Source organism: Drosophila kikkawai, chromosome 3L, assembly GCF_030179895.1.
Source record: "Drosophila kikkawai strain 14028-0561.14 chromosome 3L, DkikHiC1v2, whole genome shotgun sequence".
NCBI classification, from domain to species: domain Eukaryota; kingdom Metazoa; phylum Arthropoda; class Insecta; order Diptera; family Drosophilidae; genus Drosophila; species Drosophila kikkawai.
Genome location: NC_091730.1, coordinates 5,643,169 through 5,663,086, shown reverse-complemented (window position 1 = coordinate 5,663,086; position 19,918 = coordinate 5,643,169). Strand labels below are relative to the sequence as shown.

General features: G+C 37.5%; 3 protein-coding genes across 3 annotated transcripts; 1 reads left to right on the top strand and 2 right to left on the bottom strand.

Moving 5' to 3' along the window:
- Nucleotides 1–12,383: 12,383 nt before the first annotated feature.
- On the bottom strand, nucleotides 12,384–13,416 carry LOC108073842 (ketohexokinase). The gene has a single exon (XM_017165623.3). The coding sequence runs from the start codon at nucleotides 13,414–13,416 to the stop codon at nucleotides 12,439–12,441; it is 978 nt and encodes a 325-aa protein (XP_017021112.1). The 3' UTR covers nucleotides 12,384–12,438.
- Nucleotides 13,417–13,587: 171 nt separating this feature from the next.
- LOC108073843 (ketohexokinase) lies at nucleotides 13,588–14,715 on the top strand. Its single transcript, XM_017165624.3, has one exon. It carries the CDS (start codon nucleotides 13,588–13,590, stop codon nucleotides 14,704–14,706), a length of 1,119 nt encoding a protein of 372 aa, XP_017021113.1. The 3' UTR covers nucleotides 14,707–14,715.
- A 34-nt stretch (nucleotides 14,716–14,749) lies between these two features.
- LOC108073844 (uncharacterized) lies at nucleotides 14,750–15,394 on the bottom strand. The gene is made up of 2 exons (XM_017165625.3): nucleotides 15,164–15,394; nucleotides 14,750–15,106 (listed from the first exon to the last, which is right to left on the bottom strand). Exons 1-2 carry the CDS (start codon nucleotides 15,273–15,275, stop codon nucleotides 14,766–14,768), a joined length of 453 nt encoding a protein of 150 aa, XP_017021114.1. The 5' UTR covers nucleotides 15,276–15,394; the 3' UTR covers nucleotides 14,750–14,765.
- Between the last annotated feature and the right edge of the window lie 4,524 nt (nucleotides 15,395–19,918).

The following is a 19,918-nucleotide window of genomic DNA, read 5'->3' as shown; positions in this document are numbered from 1 at the left end:
TTTGGTTTCAAATTACCTAAAATTATTATTTTTTTAATGATTTTCTCGACAAGCTAAGATTTCTTACGCAACATTGTAAATTATTTAAAATATAAATGAAGTTAGTTAGGCTTTAAATTAATTTTGCAATTTCTTTTCTATATTTTAAAAGTTTAAATTCGTATTTCTAATTGTTTTAAAATAATTTTTAATATATTTTTTTAATATTTTAAAGGTGCTAAATATATATTTTAATACTTTTAAAATAATGTAACTGCCTTACAAATGCTTTTAATTTTCTTTTCCATATTTTAAAGGCTTAAATGCGTATTTTTAATTGTTTTAAAATACTTTCAAATATTTTTTTAAATATTTTTAAGGTCTTAAATATATATTTTAATTGTTTTCAAATAATCTAACTGCCTTAATAATGCCTCCAAAATTATTTCCCACAGGCAGGTGATGTTTTAAGGACTCACTCTATGCATAATTTTCAAAGACCTGACAGCGTTATTGGTGTGCGTGTTTTGCGTCAATTCTGATATGCTAACAAAGATATATATACTTATATACACATATATAAATATATATATACATATAGAGAACGGAAAATTGAAAATGTCAGGAGGAGTCGCAACTGGCGGAAGAGTGATTGCCGACATGCATCGCCATCATTGGCGTGCCAAATGTAACGATTTTGGTGGCTTGTTGAATTCCAAAGTCCGCCGATGGACAGTGGCTGATATATCTTTTATTATGTAGTTCTGTGTCATCGTAAAAATCGCCGGGCTATTACTTGATTGTCCTTCATAAGAGCCATAAAGCCGTTGGCAGCCTATGGGCCCATTGTAAAATGATTTACTCGCCCTCGTCCTTCGTCCTTCTCATTTGCGGCAGGCAGGCAATCGCTTAGAGTCTCTATTCTCATTTTTTTATAGCTCTCGCTTTTTTTACGGTCTTTTACAGTTTAACGACGCATCGCTGACACACTGGAAATTAGAGCTTTTTTTTATATTTTTGGTATAACGAAATCTATTCACGATTTTTCCTATGGCGGAGTAATGTTTGCCATTTTATTGTATTTATCCCTGTTGTCCTTTAAGCCGATTCTAGTTTGCCTTTCTATTTGTTTTTCTACGCTCCCTTTTGCCACATTTTGGGGCGTTGCTGGTTTTATTTTTTGTGTTATGACTTTTGGCCATTTATTGGTTTATACTTTTGTTTGGTACTTTTATTATTGATATTATATTTTTGGTGTGCTTAGCTTAATTAAAAAGAGTGTTTTTTAAATTAAAAAAAAAGTGTGGAAATAGAAAATAACTAGGAAATATTTAGAGCGTATTTATTTATCCTAATTTGTATTTCTTTTGTCTAAAGATCTACTATTTATGCAGGCAAAAGTCAAGTCTATAGTTTCCCTTTCTTTTTAAAAAATTTTCCTATGATTGCCCCTTGATAAGGTTGACAGCATTAAGGATCAAAATGAGCTAATAACTTAGCCACTTTATGGAGGACATGATTAGGGGCCAGCAGCACAGGTGGTTACTGGCTTATCGGCACCGGAGGACCGCCTGTAGGCGAGCCTGAAATATGGAAGCGTGAAGCTGATGACATTGATTAGGGTGAGCGGGTGAGCGGGTCAGCGGGAGCGGTGAAAGTGACTGAACCCTCGGTGCCTAGAGTTGCAGTTGATCCTCCTCCACCACCACTGACCCTCTTCTGACCAACTCTCAGCTCTTTCGATCTTTCTCATTCGCTCTGTTGGGCATTTTTTTGGCGACTCATTGTTACTTGCCGCCCGCACACCTGACTGGGCACGGTTACACTGAGAAGAATTAGACTGTTTACTCATGGAGGTCTAAAATTTATACATATAATAATAATTTTATTTAAAATACTCCAAAAATATTTATTCTACATTAATAATTTTAATATTTATAGAGATTTTCTTAGGTTTAAAAATATTAATTTGAAATATGGATAGTTTTTTTCCATTAAAAATATTTTTTTTTTATTAAAAGACATCTTCTTTTATATTGAAAATATTATTTTATCATTAATTTGTGTCCTATTTTGCTCTCAATTGCCTTAAGCAGTAAGAAACATCTTAAAATTTGACTTTAGTTTAATTTCAAAATAGTAAAAAATATTTAGAGATGTTTTTCTGTTAAGAAATAATTTAAATAAATGTTTTTTCATAAAGTTCACTAGCCTCAGATGCTAAGAGACACCTGAAATATGACTCATGGCTTAAACTTTAGCTGTTTTACTTGTACTTCTTGTAGTATTTAGTAATAAAAAATATTAGTAATAAAATTAAATACAATTCATCTCAAAGTCTGTGTAAATTTCCCCCTGTGTATCCATCAGATAAATTAGCTATAGTTTTTTTTCTTTGAACCGTTTGCTTTGTCTGATTCTGCTGACCGGCATTCGAGGGAAAACCGCTGCTCTGGGTTCTTCACGAACGTGCCCTATATGTACATATATATATCTTTTTATATATGTATATAATGTAAGTGCGTGCTAGGGTCTGTCTTTGGGCCATGGCTTAGACAATCTGGCCAGACGTGGCCGACAATCAACGTCGGGCGAAAAAAACGTCTTATCATTGTTAGGCGGGTGGCTGAAGTGGAACAAATTAATTTCGTTCATTTTAATTATTCCTTTTCTTATGCTTTAACTTCAAACCAAAGAGAACTCTTTTTGCTTCTCATTTTCCTGTCTGTCATAGAGGTTGCTATAATTTCAAAGCTATTAAGTCCGCAGACGGTTAAGGTCAAGAATCATGGTTTAATTATTTAAATGATTTTTGATGTTCTCACATTGTTTTCACCAAAGAAAAGCCAGTAAATCGTACACATCATTGTGATTTGAAAATAAGAGAAGAGCTTATAGGTAATATCTATGATTTTCTTTGTTTTCTGGAAGCTAGATAGCTTCTGAATGCTTAGAAATACAATTTTCAATCATATTTAAACTTAAACAAATGCATCTGCTAGTAAAGACGATAAATTCCCGGGATTACACAATATTTTTACGCAGTCCATCCGGTCGGGACCTAAAGTTAACCATTGACCCCGCTGGGAATCGCGTGTATTTTGACCGCTTGAAACTTCACACCCAAAGCACACGATACCCACTCCTTACTAGAGGGGGATTCCCCACACCCATTTCATTCTTATTCCTGTGGTTTCCTACGGGCTTTCCTTTCCTTTCCTTTCAAAGAGAGAGAACAACACATGGGCACGCAATGTTTCCGCTGCAACGGCAGTCTAAAGTGTCCAATCAAGTTTTTGAAATGAAACCTAAATAACATGTCATAATAAATAACCTTCAAGCGACCCGGGGGCCTGGCCAAAGAAGAAATCCAAAATCCTGTAATTACAACGTAAATCCAAAATGTCTCAGCGCCGCACAGCCGTTGCACACTCACTCAAATACACACTCACACTAACACACACACACACAGAGAGAGGTCTGAAGGAAACTTAATTCATATATCAAAAAGTTTGTCGGTCCGAACACTGGACGAGAGTAGCAATTTGCGCGCAAGTAGCCAGCTCCCAGGTTCACTCCAAAGACCAAAAAACCCAGGCCAAGCCCAAGACGTAGTCTTACAGTGAGAGAAAAAAATAGATAAATATTTAGACAAATTTAAAATGAAATGTATTAAAGGAAATTGAAGTTAAGAAAGTCTCTAGAATCTACAGAAATTTCATAAAGTTTATTAGAATATTTTTTAGCCTGCTTCTTTCTTTTCATGACCCTCAATTTCCTCTCAGTGTACACACTTTAGAGCAGGTTCCGAGGACTTGGGTTTCCTTAAGGGGCTTGCTGTGCGGGTGGCCCCAGTATCCAAGTATCCAGAGTATCCAGGGCGAGGGGCAATCCTGGCCAAAAGGCAAAGGCAAGTCAGCGGAAACAGAGTCCGAGTCCAAGTCCGAGTCCAAGGCTTGTCCGTCCGTCCGGCTGTCGTGTCGAATGAGAAACACAGCAATTATGCAATTTGATAATACTTCATTCTCGGGTAATAAATATTAATTATTTTTTGCGAATGTGATTTCGTGTTTCGTGTCCAGCCGACCGACCCACTGGGCGCTAGTTTACGGAGATTTATGGCTGCCCTGCCCGCAAATGAAATGAGACAGGACGACGGCTCTGAGGACCACGTCTCTTTCGCTCTTTAACCAAAAATTTGTTGGCTTATTGGAGAATTCCTTTTTGGCCCCCCCAAAAGATGTACATTGTACAAGTACTTGTGTTTTGCACATGTCCGACAAGGGGATTTGCTTAAAATTTTTTTTGCCAAGAATAAGTAGCAATTTCTAGACACGAAGGACTTGGTTTAGTTCTTTTTTAAGGATATTTTGGGTTGTTACTAGATATTTTATTTTGTGTTTGGATTTATTTTATATAATATTCTCTTAAATATTAAAAATATTTAAAGAAGATATTTACCTATTAAAAAGTAAAAAACATCTCAAACTAGTAACTAAGTTCATTATTCATGTCTTAAAGGTTAAAAAGGCTTAAAGAACTTCTTAAACTATTGAAGATGAAAAGAAAATCTCAAACTATAAAGCTTATTATTCACTTTGAACCTTTGATTGAAGGTTTTGTTAATTTTTAAGCCTGTTATTTTAGATTTTAAATAACATGTAATTTTTCTTTAAAATTCCTTACCAAAACTCCTTTACTTTCCCTACTTTAACACACCTTTTACCCACCTTAAACTCACCTATATTCCTACCAAAAATAAACCTGTAAAATTTCAATATCTACCAGACTTCCTTTATGTCCTCCGAATTCAGGTTAAAGAAATAATTCAAAAATTCCTTTGGCGCATGACTCGGGCTAATATACACATTAAACGTTAATTAATTTTTTGTGTGCTTACTAGGCTAGAGCCGCCCTCCTATATGCCATAGTAACCAGTAAGCTTATACACTTTCAGTGCTTCCGACATAACCCACAGTGGGGAGGGGGGCGGTGGGAGGATAGGTACTGGTACTATACATACTGCCAAAGAGTCCTAGAGTCCTACCCTGATCCCCGCCAGGGGCTGTGTCGTTGTCGTTGTCGTCGTCTCTCGCAGGTTGGTTGACTTCCAGGCCGTTAGCTTTCATTTCGTTTCGTTCCATCAGAAATCTCTCGTGCATAAGGAACATTTTAATTTTGAAAGGGTCCTGTGACTGTGCTGCTCCTGTTTCCAACTCCAACTCCAACTCCAACTCCTGTGGAAATTGCCATAACATCCACATATCACACTTGTCCTCCACCTCACCTCGCCCATATAAATAAATAAATAAAAATAACAGAGCTCTCGGCACAAAAAAGGAATGAAAAAGTTAAATTGAATTGTGTTGGCTCGGAATACTTACTTACTTCGTACGTAGTATTACTGCCTTTCTCTCTCTCTCGTGTCCTGTTTATCCTGCACTTGAAGTTAACGCAACTTTTTCGGTTAGTTTTTTCCGTTCGGTTCTGTGTCTGTAGGTGCTTCTAGCAACTGTCAAACTTGCTAGATGTAGCTAAATTGCTTCGGCAAAGAACCAAAATTAGGTGCCTTCAAAAAAATGTATAAAGAAAAAATGAGGGGAAAATAAGAAAAAGCGGGGAAAAGCTATAAGAATTAAGGAGAAGAGGCAGCATCTTTGTAAACAAACTTGTAGTACTTGTATCTAAATTTTATATATTTTTAAATTTAATAAAAACCCTAAGAATGTATTTTTTAGTTTCCTGTAAATAACCTTAATTAGTATCATAAAAATATATTGAAAAAATATAATTTAAAGTGGAAAATCTGTAAGAATCAAGCAGAAGAGGCAGCATCTTTGTATATCTTATAAAAACTAGTAGTATTTGTATTTTATTTTTTATATTTTTTTAAATTTAAGAAAAACCCTTAAAACTTCTACTCTAGTTTCTTGTAAGCAACCTTTACTTGGTAGTAATTTCCCACGCACCACATAATCCAAATGGCCAAATTGTCGCCAGTGAATGGGCTGCTGTCACGTCACTGGTCTGCCTCCTCAAGATGGTTCTGTATTTTTGGGTGCGGAATATGGTTCTTATTTTTGATTCTGTTTGGGTTGGGCCTGGGCTTCTAGTGTAATCCATTTTAATATACCTACCGAAATGTTCTGTGTGGTGTTAATAAGCTCATGTTGATATTGGTGGTCACATTGAGACATACGTCGCGCCATCATTCACTCAGTTCAGTCAGTCATTCTGTCATTTAGCCAAGACATCGCGGTTGCGGTCGCGGTTTGCTGTCTCTCTGTTCCCAGTGTCAAGCCATGTTCCGCTGGTCGTCGCCTTGACGAGTTGTCAGCTGAGTGTCAATATGTCGTTGCTACTCTCCTTTCCGTTTCAGTGGTGACAGAAAAAAAAGCTAGATATAATTAGAATCTGGCATTTGCTAGGTTAAAGCTTGTCTCAGAATTCAGAGTTGAGAATTTTAAGAGCTCTCCAAAGGAGGATATTTGTTAGAAAGATAATATATACTACATATATAATCTACTTATATAATTAAAGAACTAAATGTAAAAGAATAATATTAAATATATATTACATTTCTATATATTTTATATTATATATTATATTTCTATCTATTTTATAGTATTTATTTCTAGCCATTTTGCCCATCACTAGTCCTCCCTCTACACCCCCTAAAACCGAAACCAATGTAATATACGTACACTGTCTCTTCGCTATGATGTTGATTTTTGTCGTCAAGTGTGCATAATTTTATTCTTTATGTTTTGTTTGAGTTTTGATACTGAATGTGTATAACCCCGCTTGCCATAAGACAACTTGTTTACCCGCCCAACTTTACCATTTGTTTGTCCGTCTGTCCGCCATGTGTGCGCCATAATAGTTTCGACTTGAAAGTGAATGTAATGAGCTTGAATATATAGTATAGATATATAGTGTGACACATAAAACCTCCCATGAGCCACTGGAGCGCGTTTATATGATCTGCTTAGTTTATAACATCCACTCGAGTGATTGCAAATCAACAAAATAGGAGAGTCCTGGGAGTCAAGAGGGAGCTAGACTGTTAGGACAGACTTTTAAAGGGTATATTATAATATCTTAGTAACATTTTTCTAGTTTCATTAACATTTTCTTAGTTATTTATCTTTTATTAAAGCCCTTTTTAAATCCTCCTAGATATATATCCCTCTCGGCCAGACTCTCCCTTCTGTGACAGACTTTTCCATTTCCGAAAAACCAAATCATTGTCCAAGTGACTCAATTTATGTATGCATATTGCAGTCGCAGATGTGCGGCGTAGTTTGGAGGAATAAAGGATGCAGGATATAGGATGCCGGAACCAGAGCGGGTGGTGGATTTTTGGGTCCGCGGGTGGCAATAGTTCGGCGCTACCACGACGGCTGCATCATGGCAAGAAGCGGCTCCTAAATCATATGGATATCATCAATGGTCGCTGGCATGTGCCACATGCAGGGCATCATTGGGACAGCGCGGCGTCTTTGTATGCATGCACAATTGCCACCAAATGCAGCTGTACACTGAAAGAAATCAAGCCTAAAATAAAAAGTAAATTAAATAAATAAATTCCGTTCGAAAGAAGTAATAAAGAAAGCTGGAAATAGTTTGATTTAAGTTGAAATTTTATGTATTTTCTTGAGTTTTGGGTAGACATTATTTTTAAATATATCTCAGATAAACCCACAAATTATTTCCAGTGCTGCAACGGCTGAAAATTCTTTCCGCCTGTCGTCCTCTCAGCCCGGGAGTACATGGAGTGCATGTACGTTCTCCGCCTGAAGGGTGTCCCGTTCCGTTCCGGCATCGGTTCCCATTCATATTGAGTGGTTGATTGCCTTAATGAATGCCTCAATGCTGACAAGTTATTTGCGGCCACATTGCCAGGCAGCGTCTGTAAACATCCTGTCATTCCGCTATCCCATATATCCCGCTAGCCTGTTATCCTGCCAGCCCGACAGCTGCCGCAGGCACAGGCACAGTTGCATTTCCTTCCGTCTCCCTGCCTGCGGCGAGAGGAAGGCAGAGGCAGGCTGCTGCTGCTGCTGCTGCTTTGTTGATTCGTCCTGATCCTTATTCGCCGAAGGATGCGTCGTCACAGTTGCAATTGTTGTGTTTTTGCCTAAACTGTAACTGATTGTTCGGTTAGCGTGTGTCAGCAATCAATTCCAGGGAATAGAAAAGGTGTTATTTTTGGATTTTAAATAACTTAGAGGGAATTTTGATTTTAAAGGTGTTTTTTATGTACTTTGAACTTTAAAATTAAGTAATATTATAAAATAATAAATGATATAATATATATAAATATTTTAAGTCCTTACTAGACCTTCCTTCCCCTTTTTAAAACCCTTAAAAAAATATTAAAATTTCTATAAAACCCCTCAGAAAACCTGTCATTTTATTGTCTCCCGATTTCACCCATCTTATTTACATTTTAAAATGCAAATACCAACATAATAAGCTTAAGGGAAACCCCCTCTCAAGAGAGAGCCAAAAATAATATGTGTGTGTTTGAGGCCACTCACTCAAGTTGCCATATTAGATTCCCTTTTTTTGTGCCCTGGAATGGGCCTAATTAGGGCTCCAGGTCATGTTGTCATGAGAAACCGGAAAGAAGGAATCTCCTCCGGACACAATTAGGACGGAGTCAAAGTCAGAGAAACCCTTAACGCAGCCCGCATATAGGGGAAGGGTCGCTTCTCGAGTGGAAATCAAATTATTTTAATGATACACAAATTGATACTTTGAAACAAAATAACAAACGAAATGAAATTGCTGGCAGGGCTTTCGACTATTTTCGTGCATTTTTGTATTTTCAAGAAATAAAATAAAGAAGGGACAGCAGTGAAAACGGTTGTCATGGCCCCTTAGGAGGGGATCGACCTTAGGGAAAATTCCAAGAAAGCAACTCTAGCGTCGTTCAAAATTAAGTGAAAATTGGATTCTTTACATTTTGCTTTTCTACTTTTTCTACTATTTACATTTTTTTATATGTATATTCTTTGTGGGAAATTGGTTGGTAGAGTCTTTAATACCTGAAGCGTGTGCAATTGCTATTATTATGCAAATTTTTTGCTTTCATTGCATGCGTGTGTTTCGTCTTTTCGTCTTTTATCCTTTTTTATTTTTTTGTAATTTAAATGAGGGTTGTCCATGGGTACCATGTCCTCGTCCAGGGCAATAATGAGACAATTGAAATGTCAATAGCATGCAATTGTCTGCCATAACATCCCAGGTAAACGTAACCGGGCTCATCATTATCTGGCAAATGTGTATATAGCAGCGAAATGAGGGTTGTGTCAGAGGGGTCCTATTAAAGATAATCCAATAAGGACAGTTTCCCTAGGTTGCAGTTGAATAATATCATTAGCTAAGGTTAGTTTTAGTGGAAGATTTCTTGGGAATCAATATAAATTTTTGATATATAAATCAACCTTTTTCCTACGAAACAAATTACATTTTCACTAATCAAATAAGCAAATAACCCCAAAAACCAGGACAATTTCAATTTAGTTACAAACTTTAAACGGATCTTGGGTCCTTTTTTTAATGAACAAAAGTCTAGAAGCAAAGAATGCGGCAAAGGTTCTTTTGCAGGAAGTTGGGCAAAGGCAAAGGCAAAGGCCCGGGGGCTTTAATTACGCATACGCAGCGTTGGCCCAAAGCCACCACACAAGCAAATGAATCAGTCAGTCAGTCAGTCAATAGGGGGAGCAGGGGGTACAAAGGAGTCTCAGTTAGTCAGTCAGTCAATAGGGGGGGGAGCAGAGTCAAAGTTTCGCTTGGTTAACGTATGCAAATTAGGACTTGATATCTTGTTGACTTTCTGACCGCCCAGGGAACTTTTGATTCGCTTAAGTTTAGGTTTAAGTTTAAGTTTTCGTAAAAAGGATCTAGCTTACTGAAAGCCAAAACAAAAGTTGGTTTTTGTGAGAGGAAAATAAAGTTTTATTAAGGTTTGAGTGCCCTAAAAGAGGAATTTTCAATATCTACAAATATTTATAATTATTTTTAAGCTAATAAATAACTTTTATACTTCACATTAATGTATATAATATTATAATTATATTTTCTATTATTATTTACATTATCTCAAAGCAAAGTGCAGTCCAGAAACTTGTCACAAATCAGAAAATACGCTGCAAGACTTTTCAAGCCACGCCAACGGAAACGGAAGTCAGTTTCTTTCTTATTTTTTTGTTGTTGTAGCAATTGAAATAGAAATAAAGTACAACAACAACAACAAGGACAATGACCAAAACCGAAATGAGAAAAGTTGGGCAAGACTTTGGCGGAAATGTGGCAAGTAAATTGAAGTACCGACAATACCAGAGCCATATAACCATATCCAGCTCCCTACCCCCAAGGTCGCCCTTTAAAACCAAATTGCTGCCCTTTTTGTTTGACATAATCGAAGGATGTGGTCGGTTTTGTATTTTATTTGTATTTCTTATTTTTCTACTTATTTTCTTAGTGGCTGTCTGGTGTCTTTTTTGAGAGGAAATGAAAGCATTTTCTAGAGAGTTCTTAACTTCTTCTGATTATGGATAATCATAAATAAATTTGTATTTTAACTAAAATAGATTTGAAAAAAGAAAAAATGTTATTTTCTTTAAACAAATCTATAGTAAACTGAGCTCTAGACTTGGCTTTAAGCGGACATTGAACCATTTGGCCAGAGTCACTCAATTACCAAAGTGTCCAGTCGAGCTTATCAAAGCACCAGGAGGACATTGACTGGGCTCTCTAGGATGTGGTGAAAAAGCGGCGAGTCCTCTGGCTTTGTGTTTTGATTAAATGTCAAAACAATGGCGGGGGCTGCAGCATAATCAGAGTCCTGCTTGCGTAATTGCCCAATAAACCGGAAGCTGCACAACGGGCCTGGAAGATGGCCCGATGGTCTGATGGTTCCAATACAATCAAAGCTTTATGCATAAATTAATCCTGGAAGGCGGGAAGAAGGAAGAAGGCACGTACTTGGGACAGGATGGTTTTATTTTGAGTTTATTTAAACAAGATTTATTTGAAATATTTGTGAATAAAAAGTCTGTAGTTTTTAAATATATTTTTAGGAGAATTTAAAAAGGATTTTTGGTTATTAGTTAATGTTGTTTATATTGAAGAACTATATTTTATATATTTAATATAAAATATTTAATGTTTTTAAAGATAATTTCTCAGGGTTTTAATGTTTTAAGACATTTAAAAGTGGCTTAAAAAATATTTTAAAAAAACTTTAATACTTTTTGAGATTTTCAAAGTATCTTTCCTATTTGATAATATTGTTAATACCTTCTAACACCTAATAATATTTTCAATACCCCTAAATATATTTTAAAATAAAACTTAATTCCATTTAAAATAACTATTTAGACTTAAGGCCTCTCAAGCCCTGTGTGTGTCAAGATAACAGGCTAAGGAAAAACTTCCTAGCAGCAAGGGAAGGAAAATGCCTAGGGGGGTTGGGCCTTGACTTTAGGGTGGGATAATTGTAAGCCCTCCTGCTCTTGCCTTCCCCTGCTGCCAATCCAGCAAAGTAATTTTATAAATAGCTATAAAAAAAAGGCGAAAAAGTGACAGTAAAACAGGGAACAGGGAACATTTTTTTGTTAGAAAGAAAAGCCAAAAAAGACGCGTAGCTATTTGGCTATGCAGAACCTGATGACCTCATTAATTTTCAATCTGAGCCAGATTACAGACCCCGCTGGCGAAGGGTGTACCACGAGTATGATGAATTTCTTCTTCCCCTTGATACGCCCACCCTCCCTTCCCCCTCTTCTCATCTAATTTATGATGATAAATGAGTTTCAATCAAGCGGCAAAAGTTGAAGTTGACGGCCTGCTTTTGACCACTTGGCCAAAAGATTTGATGTATAAATTTTATACACAATTCTATTTGAAGTGGTGCGAGGATTTTCATTTGAATATTTATGAATTTCTGATAAGAAATTTGTAAAAATCAAGGTTCCCTTTATTGATTCAAATTCGCTTCAAAGCACAGGATTTATTTTTTTCGTTTTTATTTTAATTATGAAATTGCTTTGAAAGGCATTTCCATTTCCATAATCTCCAAGCGTATAATCTGCTATTGGTTTTGGCCAAGAGATCTAATTTATTGGATGGCCCAGTCACCTGGCCAGGAGTTGAAGCCATTTATTTAAATAATCTGGCTATATTTCAAATTGTCAGGAGGGAGGCAGCAGCCCACAAAAAAGGTACCAAAAAACAAATGAAATACATTTAAAACCCCTTTTTCAGCGGTCTCAGCGTTTTGCCAGGGCATCGAAAAAGGACATTGAAAAGGACATTTTATATACCATAATTTATTACCGATTTTCTCGGGTAAATCTGCCTCTTTGGGGTAATTATTTTCATTGACCAACGTCCTTTCTTTCACATGAATTTTATTTCATTTACAAACCTTTTACAATTTTATTTTATTTACCAACCCGGAGGATATAATATATTTGTGATATGATCATAGCCATTCCTGGTGATCTTGTAGCTGGCCATTCGATTGCCAAAATCAACGCAAACCCTTTCAGATCTCTCCCGGATGTACTTGGCATAGATAAAGGCACCCACAAAGGTATCGCCCGCTCCCAGTAAATCCACAATCTTCCTCGGCTTGTAGGCTGGCGCATGCGTATAGTTTCCATCAAGATCCATGATCCCAGCACCCTGATCCCCCCACAAGACAATCACAAGTGGACGCTTTAGGTTAAGGCCCCAACGCATATGCAGGCGCTCGTTCAGCTGGGAGCAGGCATTCTCCAGGGAAGTCCAGCCATTATCCGAGGCCAGCTGCTTGGAGAAGAAGGCATAGTCGCAGTAGTCAAGCATGGGGAACATCTCATCCAAACGCAAATCAAACTCTAGGGAAACCATGATCTTATCCTCCCCCTCCTGCCTGCTGGCATTGTAGGCTGCTATGTCCTTGAGCATCGCCATGGTGGTGTCAAAGTGCAAGGCCCTCATGTGAATCCAACCGTACTGACCCAGTTCCAGCTTACGAAAATCCTCGATGCTGACATAGGGAAAGCCACGATTGCAACTCACCAAAGTTCGGGCCTTCAGTGACTTGGTGAGGATCACAGAGGCAAAGGGTGGGGCCTCATCGCAGGTGGGGCAATTGTCCAAAATAATCCCACGGGCCTTCATGTCTTCTATGAGAATCTGAAATATCAGCTGGCTGCTGAGCATGCCAAAGAACTCCACGTTGACCCCAAAATTCCGGAGCACAGTGCAGTTGTTGGAGGCATTGCCTCCACGCAGATAATACCCAGCAATGGCTTTCTCGTGTATGCCCTCTTCCGGGAAATTTTTTACAGTGGAGACATAGTCAATGGTGGTGCTGCCTGTGCAGAGAACACGCTTTTTGCCGACAGCCCAGCTCAGCCTGTTGCCATGACCAGCCATAAGAGTAGCTTTAATTTTGTTTAAATATTTTAGAATTTAATTTATAAATTTCCCAAAAACCTAATAACTGTCTCTGGAGTGTCAGAATTTATTTGGAAATCGAAACAAAATTATGACAAGCTTTTAAAAGTTTAAATAAAAATAAGAAAAAATCGGAATACTTCAACAAAAATGTCCAAATGGTGTGCTCTTAGCGTTATGAAGGCCGTGCTCTGTGTGGGCTGCACGGAGGTGGACTATGTGACCACCATGGAAAAGGTAGACTTTCAGAGCACTTATGCCCGCACTCAGGATGGCATTATAAGGCGCAGTGGTCGCTCCTCCAATGTGAGCACCATCCTGCGTCTCCTGGGAGCCAATGTGGAGCTTTTTGGCGTGCTCACCCGCAATCCCATGTACCGCATTATCCTAGACGATCTAGAGCAAAGGGGCATTGACATTAGCCACTGCTCCTTTACGGACGAGAGTCCTCCCTTCTCCACCATCATCCAGGAGAGATTTACACGCCGCTGCACTACGGTTTACTGTGACAAGCCCTTTCCTTATGTCACGGCTGAGGATTTCCGGAAGCTGGACCTCGATCTCTACGGCTGGGTGAACTTCGAGGCTCGCTCTCCTGTGGAAACCTGCGAGATGATCCGCCTGGTTCTTGATCACAACAATGGACGCCTTGAAGAGGATCGGGTGGTGATCTCCCTGCAGATCTACAATTCCTTCAACCAGATTAAGGATCTCATAGCAATGTGCGACTTTGTTTTCCTCTCCAAGTATGTAGCCGAGCAGCAGGGCTGGAACTCAGCGCGAGAGGCCTGCGAGGGCATGAATGACCTTTTGAGGATGCCCAGGGACATCAAAATCAGGAGACCTTGCTTTATAGTACCCTGGAGCAATCTCGGGGCTGGTTGCATGACCAGCGATGGCAACTACTCGGAGGTGCCCGCCCACAAGCCCAAGAAGATTGTGGATCGGGTGGGGGACAGTGACTGCTTCACCGCCGGCTTCATCTATGCCAATTTTGTGCGTCAGAGGCAAGTGATCGATGCCGTGGACTTTGCCAATGCCGTGGCTAGTTATAAGCTGGCCCATGTGGGTTTCGATTGCCTGGGCAGCATGAAGGTGGACTCGGTGAAGCTGAGAGTCCACATGGTGGAAGCGGATCTGGTGTCCTCGGATAGTGAGGATGAAGACGATCCGGAACGTCACTGCAAGAAGTATCTGTTCAGACCCTTTGAGTTTCGAGAGGCAGACGAGGCTTCCATAGTCACGCAGGAAGAGCAAGTTCTTGCCTAGTTTTTTGTTTTAAAATTATTTAAAAATATATTCTTTTGGAAAACAAATATATATAAAATTTAGCTGGATGATTGGAATAGCTTCATCTTATCCCTAGCAGGACCAAAGTGATGGATAAACTCATTGAGGGAGCTCTCGACATCGCCCAGCTGCGTCGAGATATGTTTAAGGTGCAGCAACTGCTCCTCTTTGGTTTCCAGAGGCATGGCCACCTCCTCATCGGTCTCACTTTCACCGATTTCCTCCAGCTTAATGAACCTGACCATATGATCTTCCAGTGTATCGACCACCATAATGGTGTGTCCTTGCTGTATAAAATGCTGGAGGGCCAGGGCATCGGCTATGATGACATTATCCTCAGCACTGACCAAGTATCTGCCAAAGATACCAAACTCTTCCGCTGGAATAAAGATTATTTAAGATTTTTTTTGATAATTATTAAGAAGTTAAAACCCACCAGCAGCTAAAATACGATTCGTGGTCAAGGTTTGGAAAACTCTCAGCAGCTTTCTGGATTTGTTGCTCGACGAAATGAGCACATAAAACTGGCCATTCTTAATGCTAGACATATTTGGAGATTTCTTTTTTAGGGATTTCTTAATTTAAACATCCAAAAAATTTATGATTTCAAAGGGAACCGTGACTAGTTTTTCGTAGCTAAAGGCAAAGCTATCTTTGTTAATTTTGCTTTGAAAGACAAGACAGAATTTCGTTTTCAAAGACACGGCATAATTTCCTTCAAATGATTTAGTTCTCACAGACACAAGGGTAGGTAATTCTAGAGAGATAACCCTCAGAGGAAATGGCCAAAGATACAAAGATACATATATATATATACTATATATTTTGTGTGTGCTTAAATGGCTGCCAAAGGAAGAACTGTTGCCACAGCATAATTGCCACATGATTAATTCTTGAGTCAGGCGAAACTTGTCCGGGTCCGAGAGACCAAGATAAATGCTAATAGATATACATTTATGTAGAAGTTCTGCCCGGTCCGGTCATTTATCATTTTGGACAACAGGCAGACCCTGCCTGGACAGGGCAGCAACAACAATTACCACGAATATAAGTGACAATTTTCATGCATTTCCCTTTGGCCACGCGGCGTATGAGCGATGAAGATAATTTTCGGTGCAAAGCAGCAGAGATTACCCACGAAGAGGAGCAGGAAGGAGGAAGGCATGAGCAAATCGATAAATGTCCCACCAAATGCTACCCTATAAAAAACTTTACTTCTGGCTGCATCTGGTTGTGGCAACTCCCTCATAAACACATCCACAACTTGAACTTTTTTCCATTCGAACTGCTGTGTGTCGCCGGCACACGATTATGAAGCAAGAATTATGCTTGGCAAGTGTGCAAGTTGCCAACGAGAAAGGAGTTCGAATGCACTTGAAAAAAATATTTAAGGAAGGTTTAAAATATTATGCAATATTTTTATATTTTTATTATAACTATAAATCACATGCAGCCTTCGTAAAATATTTCTTAAAAATATATTTAAGGTCTAAAGAAACCTCCCAGTGTTCTGCAGTGTTTCTCCCGCATTCCTGCATCGAGAGGCGGAAAGATCGAGCCGGAGACGCTTCCAACTGCCTTCCGGAGGAGTCGAATGCAGCCTGGCAAACAAAAAAAAAGAAGCAAAGAGCAAACCCCACAGACACAGCACACATTTACATGGTGAATAGCGACCGGCATTTATGTAAATTAAAAATTATTTCGGCTGTAAAAATTCAGTGGGAATTGTTTTTGGCAATGTCCTTGGCAAAAAAACAAAAAAAAAAAAAAGAACCACTAACAAGAGTTTCTATAAAGAGAAAAGAAACAGACAAGTCAGAGATACTCTTTTTTACAAATTAAAATTAAATAAATGGAAATAAATAAGTATTTAGCTAAAGGAAGGTTAATTTAAACTAATTTTAAATATTTTCTGATTGGCTATAAATCTCAAATATTATTATAAATACATTTGAAATATTATACAAATATTATCATAATTATATTACCCTCTGAAAGTGAATTTAGATAAAAACAAACGATAGCAGCTACGAAAATAATAACAGTCATGACAATGGCCCTGGCAATTTGGTAAAAACATTTGCTTTTGTTTTTTAACTGCATTGGCTGTTAAGCAGATATAGAAAGGGGATATAGGGGTATAGTTATTGTTATTATTTCGCGGGAAAATAGTGACAGAATAGCAGACAGGCAATGCGACCGGAGATGGGCAAGAATGAGCATTCACAGCAGGAAGTTAAGCTTTATAATCTAGATTATATGTATATTTAAAGGTATTATTTTAAGCAAGGAATTTTAAAATATGACTAGTTTGTGCTAAGTATATTATTTCTTAAAAAATAACGGAATACTTTATGATTTTTTTTAGACAAGAATAAAAATTCGCTGCCAGAATGTTTTCAAGAAATTTGCTTTTAAATTTCCTCCCTTTTTTGCTAGTATTTGAATTGCTTTAAAAATGTCTGTATATTTTCTATAATTTCAACACATATTTAATAATTTTTAAGGCCATTAAAAAACTTTAGTAAACAGAAACCCAGGGTTATGCCATAACAGTAAAGGGACTCTTCAGACCTCAGCAAAGTTATCCGCCAATGAAAATTCTTTTCCAGCTCCGCCTTAGCTTCAACAATTTTTGAAAATTATTCAATCCAATTTTCAAACCTCCCCCTTTGGTTTTCCGCCTCCTCTCTCTCTCTGTGTGTGTATGTTTGCCACTGCATTGGTGCATAGATTATGCAGTTGGCTTCAGTTTATGATTGGCAAATCCAATATACGCTGTGCACTTGGCAGCAGATTGGCAGCCCCGCGTCCGCACCGCCGCCTGGCTGCCACTTTATGCCACTTGCACGCATATTTCGCCGGGCTCACACTCACACTCACACATATACACTAGCACACATGCAGACACAAGATGGCGGCGCGCCCATTTCCGGCTGATGGGGCAATAGCGTGATTATCGGCAGACGAGACGGGGCAGCCAGGGCAACCGCAGCGACAAAAAATGATTGTGCAAAGAGTCAATCAGAGGGTGAGATCGAATGTTAAATACCCTGGAGGGAAATATATATGAAATTATTATTTATTATAGAAGAAAGAGTGTTTTTTTAAGATACTTAAAAAGAAAATATTATAGGAAATATTAAGAAAATATATAGAAGAATTTTATTATTAACAATCATTTAAATTTAATTTTAAAATAATATTTATAATTTATTTCTTAGTATTTTGCGTTATGATTATTTGTTAAGTAAAAGTTAAATTTTATTTCTTTGTACAGGGTGTTTCTGCAAAAGGACCACACACTTCGTAGTTGGCCAAAAGCTGCTGCCACAGCAGTAAGCTGCAAAATAAGCCAAAAATATGCGTTATCAAGCTGGGCCAATAAAAAAAATACACATACCCGTGCTTTTTACCCAAGCAAACAGAGCATACAGTGGCCACAAGGGAGTTTTATAGTAAAAAAATATATATAGAATATAAAGTGTTGCAATTTCAGTTGTAAATTTATATTTATTTTTAGAAATGTAGTTTTTTAAATTATATTTATATTTAAAAATTGAAATATACAACAGTAAATTTTGTTGAAGAATAATAGATTACATTTTCTATTACTATTTTATTTTTAAAGTTTAAATTTATATTTTTTACAGGTTTTAAATTAAACGAGTTCTTCAAAAATAATTGTTAAAAATACAAATACAGTACTAATTTTATTCAATAATATTTCTTGAGAAAGCATAGATATACTAGACGACATTATTAATGTTTTTTGTTTGCCAAAAATTTCAACAAAACTCTCAAAAAATATCTTTAAAATACCTTATAAATTCCTTACAAATTCTTTAAAATTTCCATAAAATTCCTAAAAAATTCCAAAGAAATTCCTACTTAGTTCTCTTAAAATTCCTTCAAAATTCCCACAAATTTCCTTACTTTTAGCACCCACTGTGCCTGTGACGTGCATAAGTGTACCCACTTGCATTTGAATCGCTACTGACGCTGGTCGCCGTCGCAATTTTGCATTACTTTGCATAACCGGCAAAGGGCCGCCCGCTGTGGAGCCCCCAATCTCCGGCCTTATACGAACGTCTGGCACTGTAGCTAGAAAATGGCGCCTTTATTTAACCATAAACTGTGCTTTCATGGTCATTATGGAGGCTTCTCTTGCTGAATTCCAAACATTATTCTTATTTATCGGTGGCACAGCAGCACATGAGTGCTGCTCGCAGGGAGAAGGGGGGATGATTAACCTTTTTCATAAATAAAGGAAAATTCTTAAAGACTTTACCCGATTTTTCGGCTTTAAATGAAACAAAATAAAAGCCAAGTAAATGGTATGAAAACATAATCTGTGTACTTTCGCTCATCCATCATTGTTTAGAATCCCAACAGAGTTACCCCCTTTTCATTGTCTTGGTTAACTTTTCTTTTTCCTGGTTTTCTTTTTTCTTTGAGTTGATAGGAAAGGCAACCTTTTCGTTCAGATTTAATAAGGTTTCGGAATCAATCAACGAATTCGTGGGAGATCCTTTCGCATGTTTCTCTGATTATTACGCTCATTACATAAAAAAACATTTCACTTTACTTCAGTTCACATTGCTTTGTGCAGGAATTTGTTATTATTTTCGTGCTTGGCTGGTTTTTCACAGTTCGTCGACTGAAATGAACTTGAGTACGGCGACGAACGGGGTTGGAGTACACAGGGGGCAGGCACACACGTGGGGTAAAAGTCATTGGTTATCCCTTTACCCGCAGTTCTTCACAAAATTTTATTTTGCTCCTTTTAATACCCTGTAATTGGGGGTTGAAGGGGGTATATTGGTTTATTCAGTGGGTAAAATTTTTAAGGAGTTTTTAAGGAGTTTTTTATGAGGATTTACTGAAGTTTGAGTTCAGTTTTGGAAAGTATTTGGTTTGAAACTCCTTTTTAAAGGTTGTTTTATTTTATATTCAACAAAGTTAGCTTTAAAATATATTAAATTTATTATATTTAATTTCAGAAATAATAAATTTAAATAGATAAAAGTGTTTTAAAGACTTTACAAACCCCAGAATATTTCTTTTGTACAAATTCAGACAGCTGAAAAGTATGCAACATTTTTAGGGTATTCCCTGTTCCATTTCTATATTTTCTCTTTTTATTTATTTATTTTTTTGTTGTTTTTGCTCCTGTTTTTTTATCATTCCC